General features: G+C 42.7%; 1 protein-coding gene across 1 annotated transcript; it reads right to left on the bottom strand.

Annotated features, from left to right (window-relative positions):
- Positions 1-322: 322 nt before the first annotated feature.
- On the bottom strand, positions 323-16,101 carry CSRP3 (cysteine and glycine rich protein 3). The gene is made up of 6 exons (XM_065683427.1): positions 15,999-16,101; positions 10,081-10,212; positions 5,962-6,130; positions 2,623-2,758; positions 1,839-1,932; positions 323-743 (listed from the first exon to the last, which is right to left on the bottom strand). Exons 2-6 carry the CDS (start codon positions 10,190-10,192, stop codon positions 664-666), a joined length of 591 nt encoding a protein of 196 aa, XP_065539499.1. The 5' UTR covers positions 10,193-10,212; positions 15,999-16,101; the 3' UTR covers positions 323-663.
- Positions 16,102-17,026: the final 925 nt, after the last annotated feature.

The following is a 17,026-nucleotide window of genomic DNA, read 5'->3' as shown; positions in this document are numbered from 1 at the left end:
AACCATGACAAATGTATACAAAAAGAGGGATTTTTTTTTTTCCAGCTGCATGCATAGATCTTTAATAATAAGATGTCAGCCATATTCCCAAGAAGAGCAGTGTGACTGTAAGTCAAAGTAGGTAATAATGAAAACCAGCAGGGAAACAGATCAAGATCAGAAAAATAAATATGATCTGGAATTGGTAACATGAAAGTAAAGTACTGCAATGAAATGCAATTCCTGTAGTTAACAAGTGGGGTATTTAATTCATCTCAGTGGAATGCATTTATATCTGTGATATTGTAGAACAATGTGCAAGCAAATTCAAGTAGAAACAATGTGAAGCAGTAGCAGAACTTTATTGTAGCTTGTAAACATACAATAACAAAACTTACAACACTGTATTCTAAGAAAATGTTGATTTTCTTCAGAAGTACCTCCCTTTGAGAGAAAGAGACACTCAAAAGAGATTTGAAATTCAAAGTGAATCGCATCTACTTGCCTTTCCTAAACTAATCTAAGAATTTCTCAAGATATAAGCCCACAAGTTTTTTCCTGCAAAGTGAAAAAGATTAAACAAATGCCGTAGGTTCTTAGCAATATGTGATCTTTAATGTTTTACTTGACAGCTATCAGGTGGTGGCATCAACAGCAGCTTGAGTCTGTTGCATCCATTGCTTCTCATTCACACTCCTTCTTTTCCACTTGAGTGAGGCCACCAAAGCCGATTCCTTTGGGACCAAAATTTTTTGCGTAGCAAACTGAAAAAGGAGAAGAGAGGTAAATGGCATCCTGAATGTTTTCACTTTTGGCTTTGGTACTACTACAAAATTTGGGTTAATAAAAGGAAGGAAATCTGAATGGTTCCTTTCCCGGAAGTGTCGACAGTGTGCAGCTGGAGTCACGTGTTTGAATTACACAGAAGTCACATCTGATCTTCTCAAAAAAAAAAAAAAATTAAAAAACAATTAACAACTCTCTGTATTTAAGGTGTAACATTTTTATTAAAGCTGCTTTGCTACGTGAAAACACCCAGTAAAACCTGGTCTGCACAAGTAATACAGGTAGAGTAATAAGTCAGAAATTTTACAAGGAGGTTAAAAGAGGATATTTCAGAAACTATTGATGGTATTTTAAACCATTCCGTTTCAACTTTGTATTGCTAAGTGTATGCATAGCTATTGGTCAGAACTCTGCTGAGGAAGTAGTAAAGGTCAGCAGATTTCTGCAGATACGATAATTTGACATGCAGTTGTCAGACTGTACCTAAAGCCACAGAATTTAAGTATTTCTTTCCAGGATTCCCTATCTGTTTTAGTCTAGGGTATAAAAACTTTGCATATTTTTCCTCTTAAGCTGCTTCTAAGGGTCAGGTGAAATCTGTGAACTTTCTTGGTCCTAGAAAAAGATTTGGATGTATGTAGCATTAATGTAGAAGAATCTTTGAACTTTCACTGTCAAGAATTCAAATTAGGACCATGACCTGACATGGATGACAACTTTTAGAGCTCTGTGTCTTTGTGTATATTTTACTTTCCTTTTAGTGAGTGAGATTCTGCAGGTACAAGAGACTGCCCAGCAGATCTGGCCAGTGCTCCTGTTGAAAGGTCTGAGGACAGAGGTGAGAGGGTGTTATATTTGTAGAAAAATTACAACTTGAAAAATTCCATGTTTACAATAGAAGACGAAACCACAATGTTTACCTCTGCTTTCCGAAAGTTGTTAAATAAAGATAAAATGTAGTTTTGTGGAGTTGTGAAGCCTGCAGCAAGGTAAATCATGATGGCTGTACTAGGTCTGAAGATACTAATTTTCGGTTGTCTCAGTAACCCAGTTCAGCTCATTGCAGTTCTTACCTTTACAGTAGAGCTCTCCATCTTTGTCTGTAACATTTGTGGATTCTAAGCTCTTCCCACAAATAGCACAGCGGAAGCATGTCTTATGCCAAGGCTGAGGAAATTAAGGCAATTCATTGTATATTACCAAAAGCACACAGCTAGCAGATACAAGGTACAAACTATTTTTAAGGTGTGAAAAAGTTAACATCATTTTGTTGGTCTTACGGCTTCCATTTTTAGGCATTATAGGTCAGTCTTTTTTCAATTACTTCATTATCCCATGTCAAGATCTTACCCAGTCACTTTGTTATTAATGGAGGTTAGGTGAAAAGAAGGGAGCTATATTATTACTCTTGGTTTGGCCACTTCTTTCAATACGCAGAGATAATATTCTAGTGAGAGTTCCTAGAGCAGAGGGCTAGAATGTCCTGTGAGAAGGGCCTTTGGTTTTTCTAGTCACAGGATCTCTTCGATACATCTGCAATTGTCACTACTGATAAATGTTTAAATGGTAAATATCCCCAGAGATGGTAGTAGAATAACAGTGCTAGTAGAGTTAGCCTGAACAGAGACCAGGAGTTGTTCTTCAGACGTAAACAAGATGTGTAAAGTTGAAGGCAACTTACAAAAAGCAGATGGTTTTAAACCTTGAATGTACTTCAGACTCCAATAATTTGCTGATTCATCCTCATGTTTTTTTCATTTGACACTGAGCAAAAACTTGAAACGTCAAGGACCCATTTGCTGTAGATTCTCACCATTACAGAAGTGCATTGTTTCTGGTCCTGTAGTAACTACTTACTTTTCCTCCTCCCATAATCTTCTCTGCAGCATACACGGATTTGCCACAACGGGGACATTTATCCACATCTACCATCATTTTGGCAAATTTTGATGGATTAGTTGGTGTAGAAGGGCGAGCAGGCTTCGGTGAGCCCCTAAAAGAGAAGTTCCCAGTGGTTGAAAATACTGCTTAAAATGTGGTTGGCATTCTAGAAATGTAATTTAATGCCTTTTTTTTTTTTTTAAGGGGTAAATATTAAATGACTGGGTTTAGACATGTGAAAGAGGAAAAAAATGCAAGTTTCTATTGAATTCTGTATTGTGTGATTGAAAAGATGATGCTGTAACCTGTTTGGGACTGAGTACACGAAGCTGATAGCAGCCACAGGCAAAAAAGGTTATATTTAATGAAAAGTAAAAGTAGAAGAATGTTGTGTTATTGAGAGGCAAGAGGGAAAACAAAAGTAAAAGACTTCTCTGTTCTTTCTAACGGGCTGTCTCCTGGCACTTAGCGAGTGGAAAACAGAAAAGATTTTGCATGCTGCTGTTTCATTAGTCCCTGTGAGATTTGGACAGGGAACTTAGAACAGGGGTTCTTGGCTGGCCTAGGGTCAAAAGCACATCAGGAGAGCAGCTTTGCTTTCTATTTCTGTGCTTTGTGCTTTATGTCTTGGTGCAAGCTGAGGCCTTTCACAGACTGGCTTTTGAATTATTGGCTTGTTCGGCTGCAACACGTCACTGAATCTACAGATGTGATAGTTTTTTATGCAGAACTGTGCCCGTAATGAATTCATATCTTACAAGGAGCTACAGTTAAATGCATTATTTAAGCTTTTATTTCCTGCACAGGATGTTGGTTAATTGGCTTCCCTTATACAAGAAGAAAGCATCACTGATTTGGGAATGTGCAGCTTTTGGTTCAGCTGTAGCAGTTATTTTTCTCCTTCCTAGTAGCTGGTGCAGTGCTGTGTTTCAGTTTAGCCTGATGTCGTGGTTTAAGCTCAGCCGTAAATCAGCCACACAGTCTCTCTCTCACTCCCCCCCTGCCCTCTTCCCTCCCCCCGCTCTCGGAGGGATGGGGAGGAGAATCGAAAGAATGTAACTCCCACAGGTTGAGATAAGAACAGCCCAGTAACTAAGGTATAACACAAATCACTGCTGCTGCCACCAATGATAATAATGATAAGGGAAATAGCAAGGGAAGAGAATATAATACCAGCTGCCGACTGATACCTAGCCTGACCCAGCAGTAAACCAGCCCTTCTGGGTAATTCTCAGTTTACATCCTGGGCATGACGTGCTGTGGTATGGAATACCTCTTCAGCCAGTTTGGGTCAGGTGTCCTGTCTCTGCTTCCTCCTGGCTTCCCCTCCTCCCTGGCAGAGCATGAGGCTCTTGAGTCCTTGGCCAGACCAAACATTTGAGCAGCAACTAAAAACATTGGTGTTATCAGCACTGTTCCCAGTCTGAAAGTCAAAACCACAGCACTGCACCAGCTACTAAGAAGGGGAAAAATGACTGCTGCTGCTGAACCCAGGGCATATCCACCCCTTATTCCATACCATTCACGTCATTTTGAGATCCCACATTTTTCAATATACCATCACTCTTATATATATACATATATATGTACATACAGAGAGAGAGAGAGATCATTCCTTAATGCATGAACCAATACCCTATAAAGCTGCTGAGTCCATCTGGTCCATGATGTCAGGCTCCATCTCTTGTTACAGTCTCTCAGAGCAGGAGAGGCTGTGTGCAGTGTTCACACTCGTGAATAACCTGGTCAATAGTGTCCATTGCTAAGTCCACCCCTCGATCATGAGTCCATCTCTATGTTGCATCTCTGCCCTGATGGCCTGAAGTGTCATGGCCCACCAGGCTTGAAATAATTCACCCTCCCCTCCAGCAGTTTCTGCAGCTTGTTGCTGGGGACTCCATACAGCTGACGCTTCCAAAGTACTGGAGGGGCCCAGTGGACTAGATACTCGCTCATACTGTCCCACACACCCTGCCACTCATGATGTCCAGCCTTGGGGAAAACCTCTTGGTCCTCCTGTATCATCGTCTAACCCTAGACAAGACTCAACCCAACTCTGCTTAACTTTTGAGATCAGACAAAATGTTTGTGGGTAGAACACACTGTGTGTGTGTGCCAGCATGCTGATCCCCATCACAACCAGCAGGCAGGTCCCAAGGGTACCTAAAGGCCATTCAAACCCTTCAGAACTCTCCAATGACGCTGCTGTACTTGCCACTGGGGCTGGTGTAGCCGCTGTGCCTGCCGGCTCTCCCACCACCAGCTTCTCTTTTCCTGAGTGCAGATCTTCCTCCTCTGCCTTGCTGGGAAAGTCAAAACACAGCGCTGCACCAGCTACTAAGAGTGAGAAAAAATGACTGCTGCTGCTGAACCCAGGACACCTGGGAACAGAGCTGATAACACCAATGCTTTTAGTCACTGCTCAGTAATGTTTGGTCTGACCAAGGACTTTGTGAGTCTCATGCTCTACCAGGGAGGAGGGGAAGCCATGGGGCAGCAGAGACAGGACACCTGACCCAAACTAGCTAATAGAGGTATTCCATACCACATCATATCATGCCCAGTATTGAAACTGGGGGGACTTACCCGGAAGGGCTGGATTGCTGCTTGGGTCGGGCTGGGTATCGGTCAGCAGGTGGTGAGCGGTTGTATAGTGCATCACTTGTTTATTGTTTTTTTCTTTCCTTTCCTCTTTTAGTTTCATATTCTCTCCTCTTGTTATTTCCCTTATCATTATTATCATTGGTGGTAGCAGCAGTGGTTTGTGTTATACCTTAGTTGCTGGACTGTTCTTATCTCAGCCCGTGGGAGTTACATTCTTTCAGTTCTCCTCCCCATCACTCTGGGAGCTAGGGGGAAAAAGCACGGGAGTGAGCGAGCGGCTGTGCGTTTCTGACTTACCTGCTCAGCTTAAACCACGACAGAATCATAGAAAAATACTATAAAAATGCTCTGTCAGGATTATGTGCTTTTGGAAGATGGTATCCCATTAGAATTCCTCTGTTCAAACATCTCAGTGTGTTTGTAAGTATTACTCGAGCCACAGGGAGGATTTAGAAGTGTTATTTCCTCCATTGAGAGGAGAGTTAACAGTATGTAGTAGTGTAATTATTTCTGTAACAGTAAAACCTCACTGTGTTTTAGCTTCTGACAGGAGGAAAAAAATAAAATAATTCTTATGTTCTGTGGTGAATGTGTCATTACAACCATCTACTAATGGTAGATTGCAATTGCAGTTTGTATTTATGCCTGTGGTGGTATATAAGGGCCAGGAAAAGCACCAGCAAAAGGTGCCATCAGTGGGATGTAACTTACTGTTGCAGATTCAAGCCCAGATGGTCACCAGTATCAGTGCTGAGACATCCTGCCCCTTGTCCGAAACCAATTCCTTTGGGACCATATTTTCTCCCGTAACAAGTTTTGCAGTAGATTTCAGATTCATGCGCTGCCACTGTGGTACTGTCCAGAGCTTTCCTGCAAGCCACTGAGAACAAGAGAAAAGAGGCATTTTTATACATCAGCATTTTCAAGTTGGAATTCATAGGGTTCAGAGTAATGACAATGTTTATTTTTGCTTATCTTTATAAATACAGAAAATAGCCTGTAGCCATTCTAGAACTTCATTAGGCTGTTGCTGAAGTAGTTGTGCATGCACTCATTGTGTTCTCTTGCCACTTTGAAGTTCTACTTTAACCTTAGGAAGATCGTGGGCTCATCAAGACAATTTGTCTGGATCTTGTGAAGGTGAAGATGGATTTGAGAGCATCATCCTAAACTCCCAGCCTTAAAAAAGGCAAAAAGGAGGTTGCAGGGGTGTTGGTTTTGCTGCGCATCTGCATCTTTTGAACTAGTCACTCTGAGTCTGTGGCGCCTTTCTCATCCCAGCCCATGCTGGTTTATGTGGCATGCTTCTAAAAGAGGATATAAGGTCCAGGGCCAAGCAGGACATGTGTTTTTATTTATTTGATGAGTTGTGTAAGGCAAAGCAATGACCCCAAGTAACTGGTGGGCTCTGTTCTGGTAGTCTTCCTGCAGGAAGGCAAGAGTACAATTATAGGTGTTCCAAAACCGGAGACCTCTTCCTAGTCATGTTCTTATACAGAGATAGATACCGCTTGGCTTAGCTCACTAGGAGCAGTCCAGGAGACTTTTAGACAAGAGGTGCCAAAGGAATGCCCAGCATTTGTAATGAAATACAAGTTGCATCCTCTACAACACTGCTTGAAACCAAGCCCCAACTTGGAAAGACCAGAAGCTAAATGAATGCTAACAGCTGCTTATCTGGGGAGCTCAGCAAGGAAGTATCCATGTTCTGGGAAACACAAGCTGCACCCAGAGCTGAGCGCTGTTGCTGAGATGGGTCTTGCACATGGTTATTCTCCTCTGAAACCTGGACAGCAATTAGAGGCTGGATCTGTTAGCAGTCCAGGGGGATCTCCTTGCTGCTGATGGATGAAAAGCGGACAGTAATGAATGGCAAAAAACCAGTAGCTTCGCTCCTCATCTGCCTGGTACGCAGTGTGTGCCGCAGCGCTCTGGGTACTCAGCATGAGGTAGTTCCCACCCCACTGCGAGAGGACAAAGCTATCGGTTCAGAGTGCTTCTAGAAAAGTCAGGGTTTGTTGTATGCTTAGAAATCGAAATTTCAACACTTCTTAGAAATTGTTCCCTGTGTCAATGGTGGTTGATATGGGGGAGAGGAGAATAAGCAAAAACTCTCTCTCCACCTCCCTTTCAGCCAGTGTGTGCCCCACAGAGTGCATTCCAGTCATGCAGAGCCTCTTGAGAGCTGGGTAAGTGAAGGTGCTTAGCTTGCATGAGCCACAGAAGCCGGTGAAATATGGAAGTATTGGCAATGGTTGAAAGTTCAAGCTCTTGCAGAGCTAGCTGTCTGATTAGTCCCTTTCCCCCCATGCTTATTTTCACTGTCCTGCTGTGAGTCTAAATTCACCCTCATCAGGGAATTTAAGCTGATACTGGAACCTTTGCAGTTTTCATTCTATTACTCTGTGTGTGTGTGTTTGGGGGAGATAATTTGCAAGGCCCTTTACAGTTAATGGAAATAAAACCAAGGGCTTCTGTAAATGTGTGAACCTGATCTCGTCAGGCTACAGTCTGTTCTGCTTTGAGATGGTAATTATGTTTGCTAAGGGAGTTAAGGAATGATGGAAACTCTAGGAGTAGATAAAGCGTTTCTATTTCTGGCACTTTAGGGATACAGTATCAATTCACCACAACAGATGGAGCAAAAGCCCTTGAAGTGCTACTGTTGAAATAACTTTGAGACCTGTCATCTGCCAATAGATACTGTTGGCGAGCCGGCACCAAGAAGTTTCAGGTTAATGATGTGGATCCTGCCAAATGTCCATCACAGCTGCAGACTGAGTAAAAGCTGTCAGGGAAACAAGGTAGGCAAGCAGCAATCTCATGTTTGTAGGGGAAAACTGTGGGGTGAAGAGAGTGTGATTTATAGTTTAGTTTCTCTGGTTCTACTGTGTTCACAGGTTGGTTGGACTTGTTCATAATGTTGGACAAATTGAACTTCTTGGTTGAAAACCACGTGGTGTGGTTGGTGTTTCTGCTCTAATAAAATGTAAAATAACAAATATATTTGAAATACGTTTGAGATAGAAGTCTAGAAAAGTCTAGATAGGTTAAGTATTTCTGTACCTGAGATTGGGTTGGGGAGGACTGGTTTCGAAATCCTAGAATTGCTTAACTGAAAAGCCTAAGACCATGATACATAATACTGAGTCATCCAGAGCTGCTGATTAGTGTATGAATCATGGGGAAAATAAATCCAATTAACATACCTCTTGTACACCATCTGGGCTTAGATGCATCTTTGGCTTCTGACCTTAAACATACTTCTGCTGGGAATCCTTTTTTTAGAATCTAACCTACTTTAATTCAGACTTACAACTACCAGGGGCCAAGCAAACAAACTCCCCCAAACCCCCAACCAACAAAAGAAAACCCACAACAAACCAAACAGCTGGTAGAGCTAATGGTTGTGTGTTGCTGATCATGAAGCACTAGGAAAAAATCAGTTATGCTAAGGATGAAGCTTAAACTTGTTGCAGTATTAGGAGGGAGAGAAATGTTATTAACTATGCCCTATTAGCACAACTGTTCATATAGACACTAGAGAGTCTACTCATTTGTTTCCTGCTGTATCATTTTCTAGTGTTTAGTAAAGCACAAGTATCAAATAAAGCTTTTCTCATAACTGCCACATTCATGTCCCTTTCCCTGTAGTTTCTCTGATACCCAGTATTAATTGCCATAGTCAGCTCACGGAAGCAATAAGAAGTCCCTAGGTTTGAAAAGAACGAGACTTTTTAACCATTCTGTAAGCACTGGCTGAAGGTTGCCAGTTAACTGAAAACTTCTTGAGGAAATTCGTTCTTACTCAGTGTTTTATGCATCACTTGCAGGGTACTTAGAGAAAGGCAAAGACAGCTTTAGGGTGTCCTTCAGACTGAATTCTGCATAGCACTATGCTATGCCATCTGGTCATGTTGGGTCAGTCTCATGCCTCCAAATGAGAAAGGAGGGTGGAAAACTGGATTCAGTGGCTTCTAAGCTGTCATGCTGGAATTCATACTGCTAAATCTCAAGTACTAAATCTGAAGCATTGCCTGCAAAGTAAACTATTTAGCTACCTTTAGTTCTTATCTAGATAATGGCCTTAAGCTGACAGAGGGGAGATTTAGATTAGGCATTAGGCAGAAGCTCTTCCCTGTGAAGGTGGTGAGCAGCTGGAACAGGTTGCCCAGGCTGCGCCATCCCTGGCAGTGTTCAAGGCCAGGTTGGACAGGGCTTGGAGCAACCTGGTCTGGTGGAAGGTGTCCCTGCCCATGGCAGGGGGTTGGAACTGAATGTGCTTTAAGGTCCCCTCCAACACAAACCAATCTGTGATTGCTTGCTGCAAAGGGCTAGAAAATGGGGCTTGATTAGTGAGAGCTGCTATGGAGTGGCATGCTGGTATTCCAGAAAACTGGCTGCTGCGTTTAAAAAGAGATATGGTAGTTTTCCATCCTTCCAGGACTAAAAAGATGGGAATTGGGTTTTACCTTTAGGTTTCTAGAGAGTGCCAGGCCAGAATCCATCTGACTGTGCTGTACTCTGGGTAGGATGACTAACATGTGACTGCCCTCTACTTTTAACTTCCCCAGAAGTAAAATGCAAAGCTTCACAGAACTTTCTGTGTGGGGAATCCAGTCTGATGCTGGTTGCTTCCACCATCCTATATGTTGCCAGGGTGTTTAAACTGCTGTAAGCATCCCATGAGCAAACACATTAAATTGGGGAAACTGTGAAACTTCTTTATTGCATGCAGGGTAATATAAAAGCAAATTTACTGTCTTTAGTGGGAGTTTTCTACAGAGCTATGTGAATACTGTGGGGTTAGAAGGGTGTAGCCCAGCTTACTGCAGAGGAAGCACGTCTTGTGGAAACTCCTTCCATTGCACTGGATTTCCTCAGCGTGGTACACAGTCTTTTCACACGCGCCGCATTTGGCTCCACCTCCCCAGTTCGGCATCTTTGTATCTGAAGAGTAGCCTAGAAAGTCAAATTATATAATTAAATACGTCACCAGAAGCGAAGTATTTTAAAAACAACTGTCCTGTGGGATCCTTTTCTGTAAATAAGGATATTCCTTAGCTCTGTATATCGTGATGGTAAATACGTGAAAGGTGTTTCGGTGAAAAGGTGCCAAGATCGCTCAAACCTCCTCTGGAGAAGCGGATCTAGTGTTTATTTTCCAACAAATTGTCATTTTCTTTCAGTTCTGCCCTCCCCTGTACCCCAGGGAAGCCTTTTCCCCTCTGCTTTTTGCTCTATGTGTTGATCAGGTTTGGCGAGGCAACTTTTAGTGGAGGTGAGCAGTCACTTTGAAGCATTACAGGAGTTTAAGCAAACATGTGGACGGTATTTGGCATTGTTTTCTACAGAACAGCATCCTACTGAGAGTCTTTGCTAAGAGACATCAGGTAGAACTGTTTGTTCCTCCCAAAGCAAGTGCTAGTTCATGCAGTGAGCTCCCTCGGTGACACGTATAGAGGTAATTTTTGGTGTCAGGATGATATCATTTTACAAATTCATACCTGGATAATTCCACCTTGAAGCTTCACAAACGTCCAATGTTATTTCAGAGGACACATTGACAGAAACAAGTTCTTTCTTACTTTCTTCCATGCAACAGCTGCAAGATCACTGTGCTGCGCAGCCATTATAAACGAGTAATAGTTGGGTTCCTGAGGTGCTTAAGGTTTTTCTTTGCTAACTGTTTTTAAATATCAGGGCAGTGGTTACTGTTCAGTCCTTGTCATTCCAGTTACTGTTGGAGTGACTTGACCAAGGTCACACAGGAGGGCACTGTGGGAGGCAGCAGCCCAGCTTGGGCCGCCTGACCTAAGTGAGTGCCCTTCCTGATGACTGCGCTATCACTTACCTGAAACAACCCTAACCTATGGTTTGCTCTTCTGATTTCTTGTTTGAGTCATCGTTTCTGGAAAGACTGGGACGTCATCTTGTCACCTGCACGTCGCATTATCGGGCTGTTCCAAGCTCCTGGCACAGGCCTTCCTTCTCCTTCTTGGAAAACCAGTCACCTTCTTTTTATAGTTCTTTCGAAGCCTGCTTCTGCTATTTGTGTTTGATTAAATTCATCTTTACTAAGAGAAGGATTTTGAATGTGAATCAGGCCTGGTACCAGAGAATTTTCTTCTGACGTTGAGAGAGGGGAATTTACCACAGCAGTGCAGTAACACAGCTAGTATCTTCAGTGGCTTGAATTTTAGACTAACACTTTGTGATTTCTGTACACTGGATGCTAATGTCTCATGTTTATCACCCTCTTGGAGTCTTCTGCACCATATCTTATAAATTTCAGCCTGAAATGAACAAATTCAATGTGCTGGCTCTGCAAGCTGGACCTGAAGGTGATTCTTTCTGGCATCTAACATTAAAAATTGTGCCATGGTCTATAAGAGACATTATAGACACTTTTGCTACCTTCCAGCAAAAGGTGTGCACACAGTGAAGCAGTATCACTGAAGACACACATGATACACACTCATGTTTTACAATCAGTGTTTGAGAACAGTGGGGATACCAGCATATCCAGACATCTTCACCGTGGTTTTAGTATATCCCTAACCTTGTATAATTCCATTTCACTACTGGGGCTGTTACCTGTGGTAGGCAGCATACCTGTGGTCCTCATGTGAGATCCAAGCTCTTCTCCTCTTTGTAAGGCTAGTTTAGGCTCTGCTGAACAACCTCCATTGCTCATACAGCAACTTCTCTGCTGTTATAGAGCATTCTTCGTCTCCTTCAGGCCCTATCTGCTCTCTCGAGAGGCAGTTCACTAGCCCAACTGCTCAGCCAGAAAACAGTAATGCATAAAGGAGAAGAAAACTCAGCTTGTCTCTAACTCTGTTTATCTGTAATGCAACAAGTAAGGAGCAAAAATGGCCACCCACAGGGAACAGACTGAGTTTTGTCCCTCCTTACTCAGTGAAGGTGTTATTCAACAGCACTGTTAAAATCTTTTTTTCCGTCTTTTAAATGGGAGATGAAGGAATGGGGAGAAACCTTTCAAGTAGGTAAAATCTTATTGTCATTCCACCATTCTAGCTTTTCTCCTATTTTAAAGTACTTTTGTTCTGTGCCATTTTTTATTTTTTTAAGTAAAGTAATTCATGTAATGCATTGACTGTTCTAAGAGAAGGGAAATTTAAAAGAGAAAAATCAGTTTGGTGATGCTTTCTTGAATACTCAAATGAGGTTTTTGTGTTCACAGTGTTCCCTTTCAAACCACGTTTCCAGTCAGCTCCCTGCCCCGCTGGAGCAGCACCGACAGCTGCCTGGGAGGAGAGCAGGTTCTTCATCCAGTCTCTGTCAAACTGCTTCTGCTGGTTTAGTTCCTCTCAAACACACACCAAGCATCTTAGTCTGTGGCAAAGGGATACTTGTTGGAAAGCAGCTCTAATTACATCATTAGCTGAAGGGAAAAAATAACCTCTGAATAAAGGCTGATAGTGCGCGATAGTGAGCCCTGTGCTGTTAAAGGCTGGGGTTAGAGCTCTGAAGAGAGCCATTGCCCCTGGGGCTAATTATGGCAACATGACTGGGCATGCATACACATTTTCCATGTTTTTCTGGCATCACCTGATGGGAAGCTGTAGGAGAAAGGAGTCACAGTGACAACACTCCTATGAGGATCCTAGTTTAAGAAGGGCAACATGTGCTTGGATTAACTGCTGGGTGAGGAACCAGGGCAGGTCCCTGCTCCTCGTGTCATTGCTGTGCTCATCTATCCAAACACTGAACTTCAGGATCCATCCCTGGGGATGCTGCCTGTGCAGCAAGCAGTGTTACTACAGGCGAGTAAATTCCATAGGGGATGTGGCACTCACAGGTTTCTACTCATCTTAATTATAATGGTGGATAAAGTGCAAATAGAACTCCATCTCCTGTTTGTCATAAGAAAAAATACACCCAAAATCTTCATTTCATGGGGTGTCACTATGTAAATCTCCTTGAAATTCCCTGACTGTTGTTGTCTTAATCTGGTTAACTTGCAGTCATTGCTAAGCACATGGTACATAGTGGGGAGTGAGTGGACCCATTCTAAATGTGTCAAGTGTATGACAGGGAAACTTGTGTGTGTCAGTATGGCAATGTTTGCAGGCACTTGCAGGACTGTTAAGCTGTAAGAGTGTTTTGGGCTTGCTCTAATAATAATCAGCAGCTTGTATCGTTCCCCTTCAAAATGCAGCTGCTACTGGAGTAGAATTTACACGTAGTGGCTATGCAGCCAAGGATACGTGCTCCTTGTTATTTAGGGCTTGTAGCATCACTTTACAGGCCAGCCTCAGAACAAGGGGTCCTTTGAAGTGCTTCTGTGCTCCTGCACAGGCATGAAGAAAAGCGGGCTGCGAGTTGTAGCATACAGATCTGGATGTCACTGAACGGTCAGAGTGTCTCTAATTAGAGTGCTATTGGTAAGAATATATTTAGAACCATTGATCTAAGTGGGAAGTGGATGCCTGATGTAGTTGTGTAGAGGAGTAAAAGGCAGCACCAGTGCTAGGCAGTGTGGTGCAGGTGAAAAAGGTGCTAAAAGTAATTCTGGTGTTTTCTTGCCAAGCATGAGGTTTTTCCCTTCAAAACGCCTACACGTGTGATAGTCTAGAGCTCAGGATGTATCTATCTGAATGGACTGCAGAAGTCATGTATGGTGTGGATGTGAGGATTAGCTCAGGGGGCCATATGTGCTACAGAATGGCTTTGAAGGATAAATGGAATGGGAAATGTTGGTTCTTGACCACTGGTACAAATGGTGGTAAAAGTGCTGGATCAGGACCAATGGCCTGGCATCTCTGGTTTAGTCCCAGCTAGCTGTTCGGTGTGGACTCCGTTAGAATCATAGAATCCCAGTCTGGTTTTAGTTGGAAGGGACCTTAAAGCTCACCCAGTTCCAACCCCCTGCCATGGGCAGAGACACCTTCCACTAGACCAGGTTGTTTCAAGCCCTGTCCAACCTGGCCTTGAACACTGCCAGGGATGGGGCAGCCACAGCCTCTATGGGCAACCTGTGCCAGGGCCTCAGCACCCTCACAGGGAAGAACTTCTGAAGATCTCTTGTCAGTCTCCCCTCTGTCAGGTTAAAGCCATTCCCCCTTGTCCTGTCCCTGCAGGCCCTTGTCCAAAGCCCCTCCCCAGGTTTCTTGTAGCCCCATTAGGCACTGGATGCTGTTCTGGGTTCTTCCCGGAGCCTTCTCTTCTCCAGGCTAAACGAGCCTAGTTAAAAGTGTAAGAATACCAATTCCTTACCTAATAAAAAATCAATAATAGTATCAAATTAAATCACTGTCTATACTGAAATGCAAATATCAAGGCCACACTGAAAATTCTTTTCCCAGCTCAAGTCTGTGGGAAATGCCAGTGCAGCCAGGACTTCATTGTGGTATCTAATCATAGCAATGCTGCTGACCTGTCCTGTGACCACCAGTGACTCCTTCAACTGCCCTTAGTGTTACTGGTCTCTCCAGCAGCATGGGAATAAGGATATAGATCTTCCTTTATCAAAACATCAATATAACGCTTCTACTGTTTTTTCTCTGCAACTACCGCTCGCTCTTTGGTCTTACCTGGATGTGTCTGCAGCAGAAAGCCCAGTTCCTGACACTGCATCTCATTAAACCCGACTATGGTTTTGTCCAAATCTAATCCATCACAGCAAGCACTCTCTCTCAGCAGAATAGATTCCCAACAGAGAGAACATTTGTCTTTGAAGGTGGAGCTCATTTAATGATGACATAATATTATTAGGTATTTATAATTATAGAATTAGATAATCACAGACTGGTTTGAATAGGAAAGGACCTTAAGATCATCTAGTTCCAACACCCATCTCTTCTATTCCAGTGCATTCAATGGGCTATGGATACAGGTGCATTTTAAGATTACTAGTGTTGTACATTTAGCCTCCACCACCATCTCCTAATAACTAGCATGGTTCCTTTATTTCTGCAGTAAACCAACACATAAGAGATGTGAATTTCCACACTGACACAAAGAAGGAAGTAGTTTCATTGACACTGGTCAGTCCAAGTTACATGAGCCCTTTTGAAACAAAGACTTTAGATGCCTTGATATGAAGCACAAGTTGTGTAAAGCTGATAGAAAACCCCAGAGTCCTGTGTCTGAGTCCTTTGCTTTCATCTTGGCCCTTCCAGGTGATTTATTAATTTCTTGCATGGTGATGCCATGTTTCTTATAAAACCTCCTTAATCCCCAGTTTTGCAAGAATTTAAGATTGCACTTGCAAAAAATGAGGCATCCTGGCACTAGAACAAGGTACTTGGTTCTGACTTAAAACACAAGGACCCCATACACATGCTTGCATGTAACATGCTCAGAGTTCAGCTTGATCCGCTGAATCCTGCTGCACAGAAGACCCATTCCTTTTTATAGACCTAATCCTGGGATGTCAGCTTTTACTTTTTCTTCCATAAGATCCTTCTCTAAACCCTTATCTGTGCAAGTGCCAAGCAAAACTGTTACAGACTGAAATGGTGCCATGATAATTGAGATCATTAATGAGGATCCCCACAGCCCTGGTCTTGCAGCACTAGTAGCTACTCAACACGCTGAGAAGCAGTTGGCTACTCCAAGCCTTAACTACTGCTCTGAGCTCTGCAGCACTCATATTTCTGTACTATACCTACACATTTATCTTTGTCAAGCAACGAGTATTTTCTACCATCTGTTAGGAAAAAACAAAGAATACGCAAACCCTTTTATCATTCTTGATAGAACCTGACATATCTACTTACCGGAGTTGCCTGATGTTCCTCCTTATTTTTCTTAGGCCTTGAAGGGTTTGAACACTAAGGATTCCTGCACTCTTTAAATACAAAGGCCACCACTATCAGCCCTATAAGCTGGAAGGGGAGGGCAATGAGAGAGAGCTTCAGGGATCTGAGCAATGCCATTGCTATCACCAAGCTGAAAATAACCTCTGACAAAAGCCTGGCATTTCATTACCCTGGTGTCCACTTGTGAGTAGGTGGACAACAATGCAGCCCCTCAGATTACACCTAGAGGGCATTCCAAACTGCATTCGAATAGATCAGAAATAAAGATTCAATTTGTAGAGCTGTTGCTGCATTGCTTAAATGTGAATCATAAAAGTAATGGCTCCTGAGATGAGGATTTAGACAGAAATGGTCATGTTGCAAAAGTAAGTTTCCAAAATAGTTATTTTAAAAAAAGCCCCCCCAAAAAACAACCACCAAAAACTGTTTGTAGGAATGTCTAAAACTCAGTTTTAAATCAAGAATTTCCTTCTGACTTGATAGCTACGACTAGCTTGTCTTTTAGGGTACAGAGAACTACGCTTTTTACTCTAATCTTTTTCCTGTTTAATTATTACTGGTTTTACACATTAAGGCAGCTAGTAATATATGTGATGTTTAGCACCTCTAATTGATTGCTGCAGCTCTATTGGCCACACCTAACTGAGCCTCCTTGGACATGGATGATGCTGCAGGTACATTAGAGATGTGGACAATAATAAAATGAATAAAGTTCACTTTCTACAAGGTTTTATTGTAAGTACTTTAAAGATTTATAGGATCTAAAGATTCAGAAGCTAATTCTCATTTTCTAAAGGGACGCCTGAATTTAGCAGCTTTGTTTGGTGTCATGGACTTGGCTGTGTGTGGAAGGGCAGAGCCCCTGCAGCCCAGGGGTTAAACACCACAGGTCTGAAGCTGAGAATCTCCACTCTGGGGCTTTCACAGGAGCATAAGGAAAACAGATATCGAATCCATGTCAGACTTTGGCATTTTAGGGGCTTGTC

Source organism: Lathamus discolor, chromosome 6, assembly GCF_037157495.1.
Source record: "Lathamus discolor isolate bLatDis1 chromosome 6, bLatDis1.hap1, whole genome shotgun sequence".
Lineage (NCBI taxonomy): Eukaryota > Metazoa > Chordata > Aves > Psittaciformes > Psittacidae > Lathamus > Lathamus discolor.
The sequence above is the reverse complement of the archived record's forward strand: the minus strand, read 5'-3'. Positions and strand labels throughout refer to the sequence as shown.

Bases quoted from the DNA above. Each gene is read 5' to 3' on its own strand.
- CSRP3 (XM_065683427.1), bottom strand. From the start codon at position 10,192: ATGCCGAACTGGGGAGGTGGAGCCAAATGCGGCGCGTGTGAAAAGACT. The intron at 2,759-5,961 runs GTAAGTTACATC...CTTCTCTTTTAG, and splicing joins CTGGGCTTGAATCTGCAACA to GGGCTCACCGAAGCCTGCTC. The intron at 744-1,838 runs GTAAGAACTGCA...CTCCTTTTTCAG, and splicing joins TGGAGAGCTCTACTGTAAAG to TTTGCTACGCAAAAAATTTT.